Raw genomic sequence first — 22,031 nt, 5'->3', positions numbered from 1 at the left:
ATGGTGCACATGAACACATGCAAATACACACACATTCGCAAGTGTAAAAAACCAATCTTTAGGACAAGAATCCTAATAACGATAAATACTCTAACAGCCTACTTACTGAAGAGCTTTACTTTAAATGCCAAGGAAAGAGCTAGAGGGATCCGTCCACCACATTCCACTACTTGCCTTCAAGTGGTAAGATGAAGGACTATTTTTTTTTCTTTCAAATTCAGATGATTGTTTTAACCATCAGGAAACAAATTTGAGAAAGTCATGCCAGCTGTCAAATTATAAAATAACTCAAAACATAATTTTAGTTTCTCATTACTATAAAATTACCACTGGGCAGCCAGACCTTAGGACAACCAGATACACAGGTTTAGTTACTGTGTCACCTAGCAGCTCTGTGAATTCTGACTCTGACAATAAAAGGTGGGTTAGTGCATTATATTATTATTTCTATATTAAGAAAGTCAAACATGAGACTAGAAATATTAATATTAACCTAAAAAGCTCCCTCTTCCAAAGTGCATCGAATACCAATGTTAAGGTTCTCCTTGTTTTCATAAATTCCCAATAGGATAACAATTATACATTTTTTCAAGGTTTATTTATTTAATGTATGTGAGTACATTGTACACTGTTGCTGTCTTCAGACACATCAGAAGAGGACATCAGATCCCATTACAGATGGTTGTGAGCCACCATGTGGTTGCTAGGAATTGAACTCAGGACCTCTGGAAGAGTGGTCAGTGCTCTTAACCTCTGAGCCATCTCTCCAGCCCACAATTATACAGTTCATAGCTGCATTATGGATACTACCTTGTGGAGAACACCGGGTAAGCCAAGTTTTTAATACCTTGCTCTACAAATTAGTTGAGAATTTTTTTCCAAATGAGGTTTTTCCTTCACAAAAGAACAACTTAGCATCTGTAATCCAGACATTATTTCACAAAACAGCTATGGTATATTTATTAATTGTACTCCGCTGTCATCTCTTTTTAAAGATGGTCCGTTCAAGGCAGTATAAGGTAAGCCCATGAAAAAGGACGAAAAAGCCATGTATGAACAGGATGGCTGGGACCATACAAATGGCTCCCCTAGCTAGATCAGAATGATCAATCCTGTTGGATCTACTTGGACTTACCCGAACTTTTCAAAGGCACTGCATATTGGGAAGTTTCATTAATTTTTAAAACTATAACTAGTGATATGAAGACTATAGCTTTTAGGAATTGTGGGTCAGTCAACTCTTTCTAAAGGCTGCCTGACCCTGCAGTTAACAAGTCTATGTCAACTATCAAATGTTTACTCTATTCTTTAAGAAGAAAAAAGTTCCAAGTCCAAACAAATAAAAACCTGCCACTAGCCATTTAGTTACAACCAAAAGGAACCTTCATACTTTATTTCTCCATTTCCTACAGTGTAAAAGAAAAAGACTCAGTTGTTTAAACTGAACTGGGAACTGCCATTCCACAAAGACTGAAAAGAACACGGTCAAAGGGTCGTGGTGCTTTAATTCTATAGACAGCCTGAGCAAACAGCAAAGCAAATTTCCACAAAGCAGGCAACAACAATCACAGAACCTGACAGAGTCCATGAAGCACAGGACCCCAAGGCGCACAACTAAGACGTTCTCCTCTATTACTTGAGGTCAAAATGACTTTCAAAAAAATTAGGCTCAAAATCCATCATCCCAAGTGTCGAGGCTTTAATAAAATCCCAAGAAACTCATTCTAGTCCATACATACATACATACATACATACATACATACATACATACATCCATACATACATACATACATACATACACCCATACGCACATACTATGGCTTGTTTGATAGAAAGCAAAGCGTTCTTCTTTTACCTCATCCTCATCACACTACCGCCTATTCATGGTGACTAATCCTGCTCAATTGTCATCAAGAAACTACATGAATGCACAAGTAGCTCAGCTTGTTTTGCTATCATAAAAGACAATTATAAAAACCCAAAATTTAAGTGATAAATTTATCTGGCAAGTCTAACATCAAGGAACCCCAACCAGCAAGCAGCCTCTCTCTCCCTGTGCAAAGCCAGCTGGTTACATGGCATAGCAGCATACTCATGCTCTAGGTGAAGAACTAGCCCAACCCATCCTTCTTATTAGGAATCATTCCTAAAGCAGCTACTGTCCTCCACTGTACTGACAACACTACTCACATGTTAGACCTTCCCAGCTTCCGTCCACCTAGCATGCACATGAACACATGCACACACTCAAAAGGAAGACACACACGGACTCAACATTCGCTCATGCCACGCCTTCCTAAAACTCTATTCACTGAAACCTTCCAGTGTGGCAGGATTAGGAGGTGAGGCCTTTGGGAAGTGAGTGGGCAATGGAAGTGAAACACAGAGCCTTTATAAAGAAAGGCATGAATGCTCGTTTCCACGTGCTCTCTTTCTTTGTGCCCCTCTCTGCTCACCACATGAGAATATACTCAAAAGTTGCCTGTCAGCAACTCCAAGGACAGTTCTGACCAGAAGCCACCTTTCTGGGACCCTGAGCAACAGGACCCATGTTAAAGCACTGGTTAAAGAGACATTTACTCTCCAACTTCTTAGAAAAGTCAAACCTAAAATTGAATATTCTGTTGTACCTGCTCCTAGCAAACAAAGCAGGTTGCTGGGAAAAGCAACTTCTACAGTGGCACTAGTGATCTGGTCACAAGCTGAATACAGTTTTGGGTCAAAGAGAAATCAAGTCACATGACAGAGACAGGATAATAGTAGCACTAAAAAAAACTATCGTGAAGTGATATCACTGCCACTGTGATGTCACAATACATCACTTCTGTGTTCTGTGATGACTCTGGTATAAACAAACCCAATGTGGTACCCTTGTGCTTCCCTGTCATACGAAACCATAGCTCATACAATCACATATGGCACACAGACCTGGTGAGGCTAAGTTATTAGCTGGATGTGTTAATCAACTACATTATGCTTTTCATCATCATTTTACACTGAAAATCTATATACAAGGAAAGCAGCCTCAAGCAGGTCCTACAGAAAGCACTTCTATCATAGGAGAAGGTCCAATGCTGTAGTAGGAAGCGAAGGACAGTGATGACGATTATTCTGACCTGGTGTTGACTTCTGCTATTTAATATAGCTGTCTTACTTCTTAACAATAATGTACTGAAAATAAAATTATTTAAAATAAAGATCATTGTAAGATTAGGATTCAAAAGATAATATTTTGTTCAACTGTATACAGAATGTTTATGTTTTAAGTATTACAAAGGAATCAAAAGTTTAAACATTTTTAAAGATTTAAAAGTGGGAAAGTCTTGGCCAGGCAGGCATGATAGTCCAGGCCCACTGCTACTCAGGGGACTGAAGCAGAGGATTGCCAACTCGAGGCTATCTGGGATACCCTGAGATCCTGACTTCCCAAACAAAAGGGAATCAAGTTAAGCTTAATACATCACTGAAGTAAAACATGTTTTATCAATTAGGATGGCTGTAAGTGTACAATGCTTTTAAAAAACTCTACAGTAGTTCAGGAATGCTTAGGCCTTCCTGTTACTCTCCAACACACCCAGACTAGCTTCAATTCTGCAAACTCCACTCATGCTAAGGGTGTTTAAAGGTACACTGTGTCTATACTCTATGCTTACATACAAGTCCCCATCACTGTGTTACGACTATCAGGACTCAGTGTGCACTGGACACTCATGAAGTCTGAAAGCAACAGCACAAAGCACACACGTACATCAGGCTGTGCCATCCGGGTGTCTGTAGGCACAGCGTGATGGTCATCCAGGTGTCTGTAGGCACACTGTGATGGTCATCCGGGTGTCTGTAGGCACACTGTGATGGTCATCCAGGTGTCTGTAGGCATAGTGTGATGGTCACACACAACAAAATCTATCACATGGATGATTGATTTCTCCAAACACATCCCTACCGCTAACAAGGAACTCTAAGTATATATCGCTTGTGTAATCACTGCCTCCTGAATATGGGTTGAGTTCACTTTCTTTCAAAGTATCAAACTCAGCAATTGTAGGATGAGAGTATTCCATAGTCTAAGTTCTATTTTACTCACCTATCCTGCTGCTCACTGGCTTTCTCTGTCATGTTGTCAGCTGCTCTATAAAACTCATTACCTTAGCCCTACAACTTTCCAGGAACTCTTGGCCTTCCAATCTGGACATTAACCTAACCCAACACCCCATAATTCTAGCATGTTTTTGTCCAATAGGAACACTACACCCATAAAACAAAATAACTTAAAATGTTTCCATCTAAGACATTTGCCTATTTCTTATCCTTAAAAAAGCTCTTCCAGGACAAACAATGACTATAGTTTCAGTCAAATAATAGTCAACTAACAAGAACTCTTAGCTACTCAGTCCACAGCTAACGGAAACTAGACTTAGTGTTATACAAACAAATATGAAAGTGTAGGTTAAGTAGTTTTTACGGTGGAGAATTTGTTAGGTACTCCTAACTGCAAAGTAACTCCGTAAGGCTGTTTCTTGTCTGCAGTCTGATGGATGAGCATACACATAAACCCCAGGAATGAATCCTAAGCAATCTGTGGTAAAGAGAAGCCATGACGGGAAACAAGCCTTCTTCTGTGTGGACCAACACTAAATGAGTGAAGTGATGCAGAAACAAACGTAAGTAGTTGGTAGCTGGTCATCTGTGAGACAACATATTGCTTGATTTGGAAAGTAAACGGTCTCAGATGATTTATTAAATCAGACTCAGACCTTTCATTTAGCCTAAAGAAAAGGAAATTGTGTAGTGGCGCATGGCTGAAATCCCAGGGCTTGGGAGGCTGAGGCAGAACCTTGAGCCTGGCCAGACTTCTCTCAAGAAACAGAGAAAATGAGAACTAGGAAAGAAAGAAAAGCCAGACAAGAAAAAGAAATCCTATTTCATATAAAACAAGCAAGAGTCTTGACTTTTCATCTACGTAGCTGAAAGCCTACTTATAAGCGAGTTCATCACACTCACTAGTTCTGCCTAATATGGAGCACAGACCCAGTAATCTGACCATTCCCAATGGGTATCACACCACTGATCACTGTCCATTAATGGATCACAGACGCAATTTGCTACAAGTGAAGTGGAAAAGTATACAAACACACAAGCAAGGAAGGGTGCAGTTTCCATTTCCTCAAAGTTCTGATTGCACTGCAACATTACAAACTCTAAGCAATGGCTGAAATTAAAAAAAAAAACAAAAACAAAAACAAATAAAAATCACTAGCTTTCCTTCTCCATGAGCTCCAGACTACTACCTTCTTCCCCAAACACCAAGTAACTTAGGAGCTGTGCCCTGCATACAAACCCACCTATAGATTATGGCTTAGGCTCTAAATCAAACTGCTGACTCAACGTCAATGTCTCACTACTTTACTTGAGAACTAGACTCACGTGTGCCTCGCTTTATCATCTGTAAAACGAGAATCGCAGTTCTCCTAAGTTCTAAGCTTACATTTACAGAACTGAAGGAGTAACACCACTGAAATGCACAGCAAGAGGAGCTGGAGGTGTATGTAGCCCAGGGGTAAAGTGCTTTCCCAGCAAAAACAGAGTTCTGGTGCTCAGACAGCATCTCAAGACAGAAAGGGCGCTGCAGAGATGCTCTGAAGTTAATTAAACAGAGCTTACTCTTCCAGAGTAGCTGAGCACCCAAGCTGGGTGACCCACAACTACCTGTAACTCCAGCTCCAGGGAATTGCCCTCTTGTACCTACACAGACACACACACACACACACACACACACACTCAAGAAAACTAACATTTAAAAGAGGAATTTTTGATACTTTTTTAAAAAGTGTGTCTTTTAATTTTGTATCTTTCTATCCTATTTGAATTAATAATATATGTGAAGTACAAACTTCAAAGGTACTTGTTTTAAAGTACATAACCTAATTAACCTTATTTTAAAAAAAAATCAACCAGAAGTATCAAGGCAGTGAGAGTATGGCCCTTCTGTTTTTGTTCTACATTTCTGTATTTTATAAAAAATATTCTGTGTTTCTAAAAGAAAACAACTACTTACTCAGAAGGGAGAGGGGCAAGAAAAGTAAAGTTCAGCATTTAGAAATCTGTGCCTAAAAAAAAAGAAATCTGTGCCTATGTGCTGAGTTTCCCCGCCAGAAGACTTCTTCCTAAATCCTCACTCAAACAACCTATCATCTTTGTCTCTAAGAAAATGAGCTAGCTGAGACAAGGTAAATACACACTGGACCTCAAAGCTGATCTCTCTGTCCCTTATCATAGGCACACACTACCCTGATCACTATTGTCTCCGACTGGCCGGGGGTAGTCTCTCCAGATTGTCCACTTCTTTAGAAAAGGTGGAATTTGACAAACCCCATTGTCTTTCGTTGTGTTACTTAAGAATACGAGAGATTCTTGGACACTTGTTGAGTTACCCTACACTTCTTTCGCCCCGGACTGTCCGTACTCAAAGGACAAAACCGTGTCGTAAAAAACAAAACGAACTAGCACACGAACGACAAAGCTATTCCTAAAGCTACTCAAATCCAACTTGTCTCAGACACAACTCCGAACTGAAAAGGTTTTAAGCATGCCCACATCCACAGATGAGCGCTACACGGAGTTTGCATAAGTTGAAGTACCACTGTTGCAAACGCCAAGGAGTGAATTCACACCTCGCCCCCCTCCAACCCCCCCCACCACACACACGGACACTAAACTTCAGTTCTCAGGGTGAGGTGGAAAAGAACCACCAACAAGTCCCTACTTGTCCCACTACAACCTGTAACTTTTTTTTCCTAGTCCGACCACCCTCCCTCCGCTCCAAAACCCGTAAAACACGGTCTCAGACCTGCTGCGAAGTGCAGGGGAGAAGACTTTCGGCCGGCCATGTCCTTTGCATTCACGTTCGCTGCGTCCACCAACCTCTTCACCCGGGACACGTCCCCATTTCGACAAGCCTCCAGCAGCTCCCGCAGGGCCCCACTCACGGCTGGGACCCCCGGGCCAAGGCCCGCCGCCCCGGGTCCCAAAGTTGCTGTGGAGCCAACTCCGGCGGCTTCGGGACTCTCCGCTATGCTCGAGCCAGGGGAGGACGGAGAGGAAGACGAAGAAGAAGTAGGCGAAGAAGTGGACGACGCGGAGTTGTTACCGCCGCCGCCGGCTGGGCTGGGAGCGACCCCGACGGCGGCGGAAGCTGCCGGGGCCGCGGCCGTAGCAGCCACCGTGCAGACCGCGCCGTCCACCGGGTCCGGAGATCGCGGCCTGTCGGGCGGGTCCCGGCTGCCATCCCCCTCCGGCAGCGCCAGGCCGTGCCGCGGGGAGGCGAAGGGCGCCAGGCCGCCGGCCGTGGGAGAGGCCGGGGTAGGTCCCGGGGCCAAGCCCGGGCTGAGCGGCGGGGGAGGTGGCGGTGGCGGAGCCGAAGCCCCTGGGGCGGGCTGGAGCTGTTGCTGATGATGGTGGTGATGATGCTGAGAGCGACGCGACGCCGCCATCTTCCCACTCCCCCGTACTGTCACTGCGGCAACGGCGCCACCGCCCGCCCTCACTTCCGGATTCTGGACCAATCAGAAGTCAACATACCCGGAAATGATTCTTGCCGAAGTGGGTGGAGTCGGAGAGAAGAAGGGAAGTATTGGAAGCTTAGAGAACAACCAGCCTGGGGGCGTGGCTTAGTAGTTGAGAGACTGGCTTTGTGACGCCCTGGCGGGCTGGCAAGGCAGATTTGAAAGTTTTGGCGAGCCACTACCTGTCCGAGAAACTTCTGTCTTCCTTCCAAAGCGGGATTGCTTTGGACTGCTTCAGTCTTTTCTCAGGTGTCCGTCAGTCTGCGGTGTCTTACTTCAGAAGAAGCTATTAGAATGTAACTTGGTGCAAACATTTAGCAAATGTCCTCGCCCGAAAATGGAATTAATAGTACCCCCCTCACAAAATTGTCTGCAGAGATGAAGTGAGCTAATGCATACAAAACGCTCTGAAGAATACATAACTAAAATTAGCACATTGGGAATATTTTTAAATGAAGTGCTGGATCTGTACACCTTACTATCTCCTTTGGTCTCATTCAGAGACAGGACTGGAGGGAAGGATAACCTTATTTTCTAAGAGGGTATTTAACTCTTGCCACAAATGCCAAGGAGCGGAGACAGGATGCCTTTTTGCGCTGCTCTATCCAGTGCGCCTGTAATCTTAGAGGACGGGATTAACAGTTCAGAGACCTGCTTTACCTGTTATCTCCCAGCCAGCAAAGTGGAACAAAGAAGTCAGTCATCCCAGACTTTGGTCCTGTCTCTCAGGTCAGGTGGTCTTAATACTGGAGAAAGGAATACACACACACACACACACGCACACACACTATCAAATAGCTCGGTGTTGGGGTCTAAGAGTCGGATTATTGAATGCACACCCTAATACTGGTCAGACCAGGGACATAGCTCAGAATCATCTGAACTACAACATCTTTTTATGTCAGCTTATAAAAGAAAAAACCACAATGAGCTCATACGCAGGTGCAGGAAGTTCTGCCTGGTGATCAGCTCTGACTTAAGCCATTTTTTTTGACATAACAGTTTATATTGACCTTTAATTTGATGAGCCCTACGTAAAGCTTTGAGGAATGTCTTAAGATTAACAAACCTCAGGACATAACAGAACATAACAGGGTCTGAAAAAAATAGCTCTGAGTGAAGCTATTTTTCTGTGTCAAAGGCTGGTAGGCATGTTACAGCAACAATATGAAATAGCTGGCAGGCATGGAACAAAATGTCTACAGCTATGCTGGGGAGAAGGGGCGGGTATTGTCGGACCACAGAGGCTTGCTTTGCTTGTTCAGAGTTAAATCTAACTTGGGGTGCCTTGAGAGGCATGCGAGTCTAAGTGGCATTGGGAGTATGCAAACCTAGCTAGACAGAGACTAAGAAGGGACAGGGGCAAGCAATGGGGGAGGGGAAAAGGCACCAGACAAGAATCTCCAAGACCAGGCAGACCACCTGACCTGAGAGACAGGACCAAAGTCTGGGATGACTGAATTCTTTGTTCCACTTTGCTGGCTGGGAGATAACAGGTAAAGCAGGTCTCTGAACCATTAATCCTGTCCTCTCAGATTACAGGCGCTCTGGATAGAGCAGCACAAAAAGTCATCCTGTCTGAGCTCCTTGGCATTTGTGGCAGTTGGCGGTCCAAATTCTCACAGTCTATTGAGAATTTTCCCTGTAAGTTTTCTCACTCCGTGCATCAGTCGGGGTTCTCTAGAGTCACGGAACTTGTAGAATGTCTCTCTATAAGAAAATGTATTGTGATGACTTACAGTCTGCAGTCCAACTAACCCAACAATGGGCAGCTGTGGATGGGAAGTCCAAGAATGTAGTGGTTGCTCAGTCCCAGGAGACTAGTTGTTTCAGCTGGTCTTCTGTATAAGCTAGAATCCTGAAGAAGTAGGTTCCAACTGATATGCTGACAAGTAAGTACAAGCAGGCAAAGAAGAGCTATGTTTTCTTTCTTCCGACGTCTTTTACGTAGGCCTTCAGCAGAAGGTGTAGCCTAGATTAAAGGTGTGTACCACCACAGCTGGATTTGGAACTCACAGTCCCAAACTGGCTTTGTATTCAGGTCTGCTCGCCTCAGTCTCCTGGGCAACCCTTGTCTGGGCATAAGCTTTTCATGGCCACTGACCCTCAAGATCTGGATCAAAAGTGTATATTATTCCATGTCAGAAGCCTATGCCTTCCACCCTCAAGATCTGGACCACAGGTGTGCCCTCCATTACTGGATTGTAGTTCATTCCAGATGTAGTTAAGATGACAATCAGGATAGCCATCACTCACGAACGACACACTGTGACTTTGCTAGATCCCAATTTTAAATGGTGCTTCAGATTGTTGCGATTGAAATTCAACCTTTGCCAGTTCCTGGCTGTGTACATTTGAGCAGGCTATTAAAGCCAACATTCTGCCGGTTTCCTTCCTGCAAGACAACACATTTGATTAAGTGTTAATTAAAATTAAGAATTTTTTTCTTATTCTACTTTTGTGCTTTTATTTTTCATTTTAATTTTAACTAATTGTGAATTTTTTTTCTTTTTTTTAAAGTTCGTTTCCCCCCTCCATTCCTCTCCACTTCCCTCTCCCCTCCCAAACCAAGATTGAAAACATGATTTCTATCTTCAATAACCATCAAAATGACATTTCCTACAGCTGTTTTTCCTCTATGCTTCCTATTATTATAGTGTTTGTGTGATGTAAGGAGATGTACCCAAGAATGGGATAATCTCAGCGAGGACTCCACTTCATACCAGTTGTTCATTACTCAAGTAGGCATTGTGGAAACAAATATTAACCTCATTATTCCAATAGAGCAGACACAGAAAGAGTCTTAAGAAAAAACAATGTACATCAGGCAGAATACTAAACCAATGGTTGCTTTAAATGTTCACTATTAAATATAATTAACATGACATGGATATTCCCATTTCAATGAACCAGTGAATTTTGGCATATCAGTTAAATACCATAAGACCAGGAACATGAGTGGTTTTTGGTTTTCATTGAATCTAGGACTACAGGTTATAAGTCTAACATTATCCCGTATCTTATACATTTGTTCCCTTTTCCACAGTGACATTTGACAAAGGGTAAGGCAATTTAGAGAACACAGTGAAACTAAAATCAGGCCACAACATATGTTCTCCCAGTTTTGACTCTTTTTGGGTGAACAAATGGTATTATATATGACCATTTATAAATTTATAAATCTCTGTACACTTCAAGGAATACATTCAAGTACTTTAAACAAAAACTTCAATGGGCAAAACTTAAATTTACCATGAACCCAAAAAAATGTACTTTTGTGGACTATGAAGGTGGTTGTTACTGGTCTGCCTTAAATTCTGTATCTTATCCAGAATCCAAAGACTGTAGGCTGCCTCCCACAGAAATCCATTGTGAGTTTATTACTATCAACTTCAAGGTATATCAAGGTCCGAGTTACTGAAGGTTTTGTATTTTCCAATCAATGCTACACTGGTTTCTCATGAGGAAAACAGAACACAAAAGCTGTACCCAAGGCGTTTCTGAACAGTGAGATCCATAATCCAACTTGTAAAAAAGTATGTCCAGTTTCCACAGTGCTGATCCGATGAATGGAGCAAGAACTGGTAATTCAGCCACCTCTTTGGATGTTCTAGAATTCTGCAACAGAAATCTATTATGAGTTGATTATTATCACCCTCAAGGTAGATGAGGCCCCAGTTACTGAAGGCTCTATATTTATTTTCCAATCGATGACCACACAAGTTTCTTATAAAGAAAACATAGCAAAAGGTAGAACTCCGTTTGTTGTGAGAATCATCAACACCAGTGAAATAAGTTCTCCCTTCATCATCAAGATCTGGAAAATGTCTTAGGGTAACGACCATGCAGAATTGCTGAATCAGCACTGTTGTCTTAAATCTTCTCAACGTGGAGCATTCGGGAGTGGAGGTGAATCACCACAAAATGTCAGATAGCTACATCTGTCCCTTGAGTGTTCTCTGAAAAAGAAGCATGAAGAATGTCTTATCTGATCCTCTGACAGCCATTTACCCATATATTGCAGAAAGAAGGAATGGTCGAACTCTTTTAAAATGCATCTATTTCGTCTGCTTGTCAGAACAAAATAAATAAGAAAATCTCTGCTGGGTAGAATAAAAAGACTGAATTGCCTGAAACTGATCGCAATACATTCTGAAAAAACATCAATCAGTTGGAAAGAGCTTTTTTCATCCTCAGTGGAGAGTACTAATGGTACTTAACATTAAGTATTTATAAAGTTTATGGGCTCAGAAGGACTAGTGTTGAGCTCTAGACTCGAAAGGACAATCATCACTACCTTATCTGTGGTTACACACAGTTCCATGAGGTATGATACAGCATGCAGAACCTCGGTAGATATGTTTCAGTCTAAGAATCTGACTTTACTGGAGTTTTTGGCACAAGGATTAGAAGGCCTAACTATTTTGTAAGTACTTCTTGAATGTTAATGCTGTTCCTTTTTGGTGGCATACATAAAATGTTAACAGGAATTACGGCCACTATTAACAACTTTCTCCTCTCAACTTGTTTTATAACAAAGAAGACATTGGGAACAAATAGCTACCATTTTAGCATGTAACAGAATTCTTAGATATCGTCTGTTTCCTTGTTTGAGTAATTCAGGATTCTTTTTTTTTTCTTTCTTTCTTTTTTTTGGAGCTGGGGACCGAACCCAGGGCCTTGCGCTTGCTAGGCAAGCGCTCTACCACTGAGCTAAATCCCCAACCCCATAATTCAGGATTCTTATAAGTCCCTCTGATCTCCAAAAACCAAGAATCCCAGTAAAGAAGCATCTTATCATTTCCAAAAATATTTAAACAAAAAAAATCATGTTCGACTGACTTAGAAGTACAAGCATACAGCTCTCTCCTGGGCCATACTATTGTCACAAGAGAAAAAACAAACAAACAAACAAACAAACTGCTAACTGGAAAAAAAACAACTTCAATTCTGGAATGTGTTCAAATATTTGGGTTTTCTTCCCCGTAATTATATAAACTCTCTCTTTGAAGGTTACACCATTTGGCATGGGTTCCATATTTCAGTCTCAGTCAGACTTGGTTGACTGTTCTGGCCGTGCGTTTCCAGTTGATGGGATGCAGATGGACGTTTCAGATCTATCAAGTTCAGTTATCCTCTGGAGCTCTGTAGACTGCTTCCTCGCCGAATCCAATACAAGGCAGAGCTAAGCTTACTCAGGGCAGTGCCATTTTTTCACCTTAGTCTTAGATTACTAGACCAGAAATGCCCATGCTATCTACCATTGGCTCAGACTTCTCTACTGCATTCTCTTAGCTAAAGTTCCAACCAGAAATCTATGAGTCATAGTAACAAAGGGGTCAACGGTTACCATGGCAGCCATCATACTAAATGAATTGTATCAGATGAGGGTTTGTTTAAAAACAGAAATTTATTTTGAGACAGGAAAATGACAATAAGTCAAAGCTGCTTTAGCAAATTCCCGGGTGCTTTAGAAGATGATCTCTTACATACCAGGGTCAGTTGGATGATGTAGAGGTTAAGATTATGGAGTCCATATGCCATACGCTTGGGTACGAATCAGTACTTTGTCACTATTTAGGATTAATGCATTTGCTACCCCATATTTTTGAGGGGGTATATACATATGTATGTACACACATGAATACAGACCAGAGGACAACATCAGATGTCATTCCCCAGGGCCATACATCTAGCCTTTGATTCAAAGACAAGATCTGCCCAGAACTTGCCAAATAGATCAAGTTGACCAAGCAATAGGTCCCAGGGATCTGCCCATTCTTTCTCCCTGACACTGCGATTGCAAATGCACGCCACCACATCTGCCTCCCCTACACTTTTAAGCATGAGTTCTGAGAACCAAGCTTGCAAGGGAAGCATTCTGCTAAATGAACTGTATGCACAGCCTCTGCCACCCTACATATTAACAGAGATGGCTGAAAACCTGGTTGGTCTACTTAAGAAAGGCTAAGTTTTTACACTAAATGTATTTCTTTCCTTATAAACATTTTTCTCAGAAGTAATTAGAATACGCATATATACTCCGTTAAAGACTACCTCACAGGACTGGAGAGATGGCTCAATGGTTAAGAGCACTGGCTGCTCTTCCAGAGGTCATTAGTTCAATTCCCAGCAACTACATGGTGGTTCACAACCATCTGTAATTGGAATCTGTTGCCCTCTTCTAGGTGTACGTAAAGACAGATCACTCATATACATAAAAATAAATATTTTTTTAAAAAAAAAAAAGACTACCTCACATCCAGTATACATATGCATTTGTTCTGCCCAGAAATCTTAAGCATATTCAGAAAAATTCCCAAACATTCTGGAATGCATTGGTGAGGAATGCATGTACAATGGGCATAATGACATATGCAACTTCAGAGATAGTCAATCAGAATAGAGCCATACAACTGCAAACCAGTAGACAGGGATGTGGATTGATGTCATGTAGAGAGGCAGAGAGGCTGGGGTGAGGAAGAAGGAACAGAGAGAACGTGGCGGCAGATTTTAAGATTCTTCTCTGCGCATAGTTACAGGTTGTTATGACTATTCTTTTTTTTTTTTTCTTTTTTTCCGGAGCTGGGGACCGAACCCAGGGCCTTACGCTTCCTAGGTAAGCGCTCTACCACTGAGCTAAATCCCCAGCCCCTGTTATGACTATTCTTAAGGGATGGGTGAGTACAGGATTTTGTGCTGTCTAGATGGGCAAATTATATCTTATCAATGGGATTGGAGGATATTGTGTGGTGTGTTCTTTCATGTGGCGACTTAATTGAGTTCAAGAGAGTGTATGGTGGCAGGATGCACTAGGCCCACTACGGAATTGGGATGTGTTTGTCTGGCATGGTGGCAACCCATCAAGAGAGCTGTGAGTGAGGGCAGGGTGGCCTGACGGGGTACAGTGCTGGAATGGCTCTCTGACAGCAGGTCAGAAAGTACTTGGGGCAGCATGGAGTGGCTGAGATAAATTAGCACTAGTTCCAATGGCCTGCTGGAGCCAGAACTAGTGAGAGATCAACCACCAGGGTATGTGTAGGAACCATTCTGCCCTTTTCTATTTTACTGCAACACAGGAAGACAGAACCAGAAAACCCAAACTTCCCTATTAGAGCATTGGGACATCCACCAAGCCAGGATGATTATTTGCTCTCATTGCAAACCCAACAAATCTAGCTAGACAGAGAATAAGGAGGGAGAGGCGCAGGAGCCAACAGAGGAGCAGCAGCCATGAGTCTCTTAGACCCGGCTAACCACCTGATCAGAGACAGTCCTAAAATCTGGAATGATTGATGGCCTTTATTCAACCATGCTAACCCCAAGTGAAGGCTGGAGTGAAGACCAGCGGAAGCCAGAATTTACAGCTGAAAGGTTGAGCAATGAGAGGCATTTGCCATTTCAGTTGTGCCTCTCACCTGGTATCCTCTTACGATTCTCACTTGGTTTCTGCCCTAGATTGTTATGATAAAACAGCTTGACCCAGAGAGTTTGGAGAAGAAAAGGTTCACTTTATTTACAGCTCACAGTCCATTATGAAGAGAAGTCAGGGCAGGAACCCCAGGCAGGGACATGGGTTCAAGAACTGATGACTGCTTACTTGCTCCTCATGGCTGGCTTCTTTATACACCCATAATCATCTACCCAGGAATAGCACTGCCTATAGTGGGATGGGCCCAGCCCTCCCACATCCATTTTTGATCAAGAATGTGACCCACAGACTAGCATAGAGTCAATCTGATGGAGGTGATCGGTCATTTAACGTACCCTCTTCCCAGATGATTCTAGCTTGTGTCAAGTTGACAAACAAAACAAAACAAAACAAAACAAAACACAGTTCTGCTTCTTGATAGAAGTCAATGAATAAAAAATGAGTTAAGTGACATGTGTGTGCAATTTCTTATATCCACTCATCCCCAAATCTTATCTTCGGATATCTATTTTGTGGTGTCCAATTGCTTAGCATAAATTATCCAAGAAAATCCATTTAAGTCTTTTGTTTGTTTTGTTTTGTAAATCCATCTGCTCAGTGGGGAGTTAGCAGGTGTCATAGCTTTTGGCTTTATCCTAACTTAGTAAATGAAGCAACCTCTCATCTTCAGAGAAGTAAAATCAATCCTTCAGGCTATAAGGAGCAAAGGAGGAGTCCTCAGCCTGGAAGTAGGTATGTTTCTTTCTAAAGATTCTGTCCCAGGATTGAGAAAAAAAAATCACTGTAGTATAGGGTTAAGGTGTAAAGCCAAGCATTCTAGATGAAAACAAAAACAAAAAAACCAACCCACAGCAGCAAACCCTCAACATCTCAAAGGCTCCAGTTTCACCATTTAGTAAGAACTCAGCTAGTTAAAGCCAATTCTATTGGCTTGTCATTCTATAACTCAATACCAACTCATTGTTGGAGGTGAGGCCCAACTCTTTTCTGCAGATCATTTTCTCCAGCTCTGCAAAGTTGTCCTTTGACATTCACATGTGTATCATGGTGTTTACACACATACATCACATACACACTTTTTTTGTCTCTCTCTTTTTTTTTTTTTTTTTTTTTTTTGGTTCTTTTTTTCGGAGCTGGGGACCGAACCCAGGGCCTTGAGCTTCCTAGGCAAGCGCTCTACCACTGAGCTAAATCCCCAACCCCCTCATTTTTTTTAAATTGGATATTTTCTTTATCTACATTTCAAATGTAGCCTCCTTCCCGGTTTCCCCTTCAGAAACCCCCCATCCCATCCCCCCACCCACTGCCTCCATTAGGGTGCTCCCCCTCCCACCCACCCACTCCCTCTCACCTCCCCACCCTGGCATTCCCCTACACTAGGGCATGGAGCTGTCACAGGACCAAAAGCCTCTTTTCCCATAGATGCTCGACATGGCCATCCTCTGCTACATATGCAGCTGGAGCCATTGGTCGCTCCATGTGTACTCTTTGGTTGATGGTTTATTCTCTGGGAGCTCTGGGGTATCTGGTTGGTTGATATTGTTGTTCTTCCTATGGAGTTGCAAAACCACTCAGCTACCTCAGTCCTTTCTCTGAATCTTGCATTGGGGACCCTGTTCTCAGGCCAATGGTTGGCTATGAGCATCCGCCTCTGTATTCGTCAGGCTCTGGCAGAGCCTCCCAGAGACAGCTACATCAGGCTCCTGTCAGCATACACCTCTTGGCATCCCCAATAGTGTGTGGATTTGGTGACTGCATGAAACACACACACATTTAAAAAAATTTTTTTTCTAAAAGAGAAGAATCTAGAATGACATAGTTAGGGTCAACCTAAGGGACTGGGTAGAAAGAGCTATCCATTTGTTTGGTTACAAATAATCAGGTTTAGAATTGCCATTATGCGTTCTTAGGTGTACATAAGGGCCTGGAGTTCAAGAAAGAGGCCAGAGTAAAGACAAACTGTAGTCATCAGCATATTGAGAGCTTCTAAAACCAGAAGCTTGATAAGATCATCAAATAAACAACTCTATAGCTAGAGAAGATACCCAAAGTCTGGCCTTTAAACATTCTAGTGCACTTTTGGGAAGCATCCAGAGGAAGACAGATTAAAATAATAGAGTACAATGTTCTGGTAACTAGTGAAGAAAAGGATTGAAGGACTATGACAGGGTTAGTATTGACCTCTGTTCCATACTACTTCACTGTTAGTCCTGTGACCTCACAATTTTGTCCTCTGGAGAAAAATATGATCACTAGCCCTTTAACTTTAGACTCAAAGACATGATTTTCTGTTGGTGGGTGCAGGAAACCATAGAGTTGGCCCCGCCTGCCTGCCTAGAGAGGCATGTGTCATAGGTTTTTCAGGTTAGACTCCATGACTCCTGGGGCACACACAATGTGGCTTCCAGTTCCTAAGAGACTGACGTAGTCCCTCAGGCAGTGAAGTGCTCAGGCAGATTTGTGTTTCTCTGTCCCCTCAGAAGTGAAGGAAACATGGAAGCTTGACAGAACAATTGGTCTTAGATATTATTCTTGTGTGCCCCGTATAGCTTTCAAACATCATTGTATTCTGGCAACTACAACTGTATCAATCCTGACAATTGCCATTATAAAAGTAGAAAATGTCTGATTGTTCTCAATAAAATTGTCACAGCCTAAGTCTTGATCCCAACAGGCAACCTTGGTCCAGTAAGTGCAACTGCCTCCTGGTGGACTTAACATCTGATCAGAGCCAGTTCTGAGTCTGGATGTAAGAGGCATCGTGTGTGTGTGTGTGTGTGTGTGTGTGTGTGTGTGTGTGTGTGTGTGCCCCACCCCGGCATTTTATCAAGTAATAAAAGAAACAGATCCCAGTCAGTATGCTCACGCAAGAAAATCTAGACACTTGTAGGGCAGACATGAGCTAGCTTGCTGACTACAAGTCAACCTGGACTTGTAGTCATATCTCACCTGTAATTGACCTTCAGACAGACAAACAAACAAACAAACAAACATGCTATACTACTAAGTTTGCTAGTGATGTCTTACACGGGACTATCATGGCAATAGTTGAGCAATTAGAAGAATCACAGGGAAGTGGTAAAGCCATATCAGATATGCCTAAGTAAGAGAGAGAGTGAAGGACCCTAGTTCTCACTGAAGTGTAAGAGCCATTAAGAAGCTTGGCTTGGTAGAAAGTAGGTAGGTTATGGAGTTCCTGTGAAGGACCCTAAGGGCTTCTGCCAGCTTTATGCCCACCACCTCAGGTCAAGATTAGGCCAAGTTTCAGCTTCCCACCTCAGATCAAGGCTAGGCCAAGTTCTATTCTCCACCCACAGTTCTTGGGAGGAGCAGGGACATTCTTGAAAAACCCACAAAATGTACTGATTGATAGTGACCTGACCCTCTGGTCCCAGATAGAGTTCAAATGCATGTCATATGCTTGCTAGCCAATAGATTCAAAGGTCAATATGCTTAGCCAATAAGTTTAAACTGTAACCTTGCTGATGTAACCTGTACCCCTAAAAATTATAAAATCTGCTTGTTATAGCCATTCAGAGTTGCTTTCCAGTCACTCACCACAAGGGGCTGATGGAAGGTAGACCCCAACGTGCTGGAAAAACCTCTCGTGTCTCACTCGGGAAGGGAGTCTCCCAGTAGTTAAGACTCACTTTGAGCCTTACAAGAGAAGTAAGACTGATACAGAGAACTGTTAGGGCATAAATCACCATAGAGGATGGGAGGTGGCTAGAGAGCAATTTCAATGGAGTAGGAGCAACACCAGCTAGCAAAACAGAAACCAAATAAAAATAGATATATTTTTTTCAGTGAACGTTGGCACAAAGGGAAGAAAAGGGTTACAATATCAACAAAATGGACTGACAGGGTTTTTATCTTATGGATATACATCTATGTTATAATTTTATTTTATAGTTTATGTTTTTATTAACAAATAGGTCCTGCATATGTTATTTTGCATAGAAAGAGATTTCAACTGTATTCAGACATTCTATTAAGACAGTTGGAATATCATAGTGATTCATTCCGTTCAATTTTGGGCATTTAAAATATCATATTTTATCTGTTAATCTGTAAAATCATATATTTATACTTTGGAGCCTAGGGTGGTGGCATATGCCTTTAATCTCAGTACAAGAAGCAGAGGCAGGTGGATCTCTGTGAGTTTAAGGCTAGCCTGGTCTACAGAGCTAGTTCCAGGTTAGCCAAAACTATGTAATTGAGACCCTGTTTCAAAAATAGATAGATAGATAGATAGATAGATAGATAGATAGATAGATAGATAGATAGACAGACAGATAGCTATACAGACAGACAGATAGAATATATATGCTTTGGGAGATAGCTTCATGTTTAAAATACTTGCTGTCCAAACATTAGGACAGGAGTTCAGATCTTCAGAACCCAGGGAAATAGAGAGTGGGTGTAGTGGCTCACCTCTAAGTTTACAGGTTGGAATATGGACATGGGGGTTATGAGCTGGTTAGCCAGACTAGCCATATCAGGCAACTTTGGGTTCAATTGGGAGGCTCTTCTTCAGTCAATAAGACAGAGAACAATGAAGAAAGACTCCAAGTGCCAACTTTGGGCTTTTATATGTACATCCACACACATATGAGTGTATGTACACAACCACACAACTCCACACATGCATACTTCAAAGACTTCAGCACATTTAGAGTTCTGCCACAGTGGCTGTGATCAATAATAAAACCTCGAGGCACACCAAGGGGAAAACTCATGTCAATGATAAGCATACATGAAGGTTTTTAAGATGGGAAAAGAACAAGCATGTCTCTACAGCAGTGAGAAATGTCTAGACACGTGGAAGAAGTTCATAATGCAGGAGTAAGTCACAGAGAGAGTCATAAGGCTAGTGTGTCCTTGCTAGTACTGTGCTACAATGGCTTCCAAAACGCAAGCTTGAGTAATTCTGCCACAGGAAGAAGTGTGAGCAGCTGACATGCCCGCAGGGGATGTGTGAACGGGATAACGGGAGGTTCTTAGGGTCGGCAGGTACAACAACTTGACCAGAGTCAGACATTAAGGTTAAGTGTTGTATTCTTTCTTTTCCATTACAAAGGCTGACTTATATTCATCTTCTTTCCCTTCCCTCTCTTATCCATGTACTCTCTAAAAAAGGGTGCATTAGTGGTGGTTACTTTGCTATAGTATTGAAGCTATAGGATGTGAAAAGAAGACATCCAGAAATGCTCATTGAGTTTCTTGTGGAACAAAGTTCATTTGCAATCAATGTTGTTAGAAAAAGAAAATCTGATGGCCTCGTCAGCAAGTGGCACATATATTGAATCAAGGCAGTGTTTGTACGACTAATTGTTTCCTTAGAGTACCTGACAAAGGAGGATTGGAGAGAAAACTAATTAGAAACTCTTTAAAAATTCAAAGTTTACTTCCCTTTTTTCAAGGCACAGGCAATCACAAAGGAAGAGTGTGGACCTGCCGTCCATCTCTAACAAGCAACCTGGAAACTTACTCTAAAGGAATAACTCTGAGGAGGAAAAAACCAAACCAAACCAAAATGCTCTTACAGCAGTATATTTATAGGGGTGGTAGCAATATAAAAAGTAATCAGGCCCTCATTATTCAGTTTAAGACATTGCCTTTGTTAGAAATCATAAAGTCCTAGTCAAATGACGAATTGGAGTGTATGTAAAGATGTGGGAAAGCATTTAGAAAAGAACTTCGGGGCCTTAATGGAAGATAAATTGTTCACCTTGAGGCATGGAAGGAAAAAGGGAAACCAAGGCTTTGGCCTCTCGGCTTTGCCTGGCTCCTCCTTAGCTCTCTTGCATACTGTGTGACTTTGGCTGATTACCTGAGACTCAATTTCTCCATCTCCCAATATGACTAATAATTGCTAAGTTATGAAGGCTTGTAAGCTAACACTAGAAGGTCGAGCTTAGAGGTTATACTTCTCCTGTCTATGCTTTCACTAATAAAAAAGAAAAAGGCTACAGAGTAATGCACACAGTATTGTAGCTTCATAGACTATTGTAATTGGTTGCTAATTCTTCTAACCACTCGCCCCTTATAATTCACCCTGTTTAAAAGAGCAAAGGGAAGAAACAATAACTGTAAAAAGGAAATTCAACAGTGCAGAAAGACTGAGTTAAACCTTTTAAAAACCCAAATTTTGTGGAATTGAAAAGCCAGGATCAAACGGAAGAGTAGACAATGGCCTGTAGGGCTAAACTGCATTGTGTACTGTCTTAGTTATGCTTTTATTGCTGTGAAGGGGCAATATTACCATGGCAACTCATAAAGGAAAACATTTAATTGGGGCTGGCTTATAGTTTCAGAGGTTTAGTCCATTAGCATCACGACAAGCAGCGTGGTGGCATTTAGGCAAACATGGTGCTGTAGAAGGAGTTGAGAGCTCTCTATCTTGATCCTAAGGCAGTCAGGAGGAGACTGTCACTGGACATGGCTTGAGCATATAGAAGATCTCAAAGCCCGCCTCCACCATGACATACTTCCTCCAACAAGGCCACATCTCCTAATAGTGTCACTCTCTATGAGCTAAGCCTTCAAACACATGAGACTTTGGGGACCATACCTAGTCAAACCATCACATGTGCCCTAAAATTCATATGTGGAGTCCATCCTTGTTTGCACATAAGGTCTTTGCAAGCAGCCACCATAGCCCAGCTACTGTAGGACAGTGCGTGAGGCATAGAGGTGAGTCATAGAGACCACGCCCATAGGTAGCTGTTGGTCAAATAATAAAATTCAGCCAAGAGGGAAGGGAAGCTAGTAAGGAACTAATGGTAGATACACGTATTGATAGAGATGATATGAAAAATAAGCTTACCGACAGCAAGGGTCCACAATGGTCAATGCTCTGTGGTCCTGACTGTACCAGTTGCAGTCACTCTTTCCAAATCATCCTTCCCACCATGCTTCTAGAGCCCAGTGGTGATTAGCTGGACAGGAAACTCACCTGGGGTTCAGTAGTGACAGGCTGGACAAGAGACACATCAGACACTCACTCATTTAGCTTTGTCACACTGCTCACTAGA

The 22,031-nt window shown here is 42.2% G+C and overlaps 2 protein-coding genes across 3 annotated transcripts in view; both read right to left on the bottom strand.

Annotated features, from left to right (window-relative positions):
- Tnks (tankyrase) overlaps positions 1–7,517 on the bottom strand; it is a 146,573-nt gene extending 139,056 nt beyond the window's left edge. For 2 of the 3 annotated variants that reach the window (XR_015639368.1, XM_087587917.1), the window contains exon 1: positions 6,848–7,517. Coding sequence is in view for 2 of the 3 variants with exons in the window: in XM_087587917.1 (XP_087444043.1) it covers positions 6,848–7,490 (643 nt within the window). In the remaining variant the exon portion in view is untranslated. 3 annotated transcript variants of the gene reach the window in all.
- Positions 1–22,031, bottom strand: part of Erich1 (glutamate-rich 1) — a gene marked incomplete at its 5' end in the record, with an annotated part of 52,793,804 nt that overhangs the window by 18,325,470 nt on the left and 34,446,303 nt on the right.

The sequence above is a fragment of the Rattus norvegicus genome, chromosome 16 (assembly GCF_021556685.1).
Source record: "Rattus norvegicus strain SHRSP/BbbUtx chromosome 16, alternate assembly SHRSP_T2T, whole genome shotgun sequence".
In the NCBI taxonomy this organism is placed as follows: Eukaryota; Metazoa; Chordata; class Mammalia; order Rodentia; family Muridae; genus Rattus; species Rattus norvegicus.
This window is presented reverse-complemented; position numbering and strand designations above follow the sequence as displayed.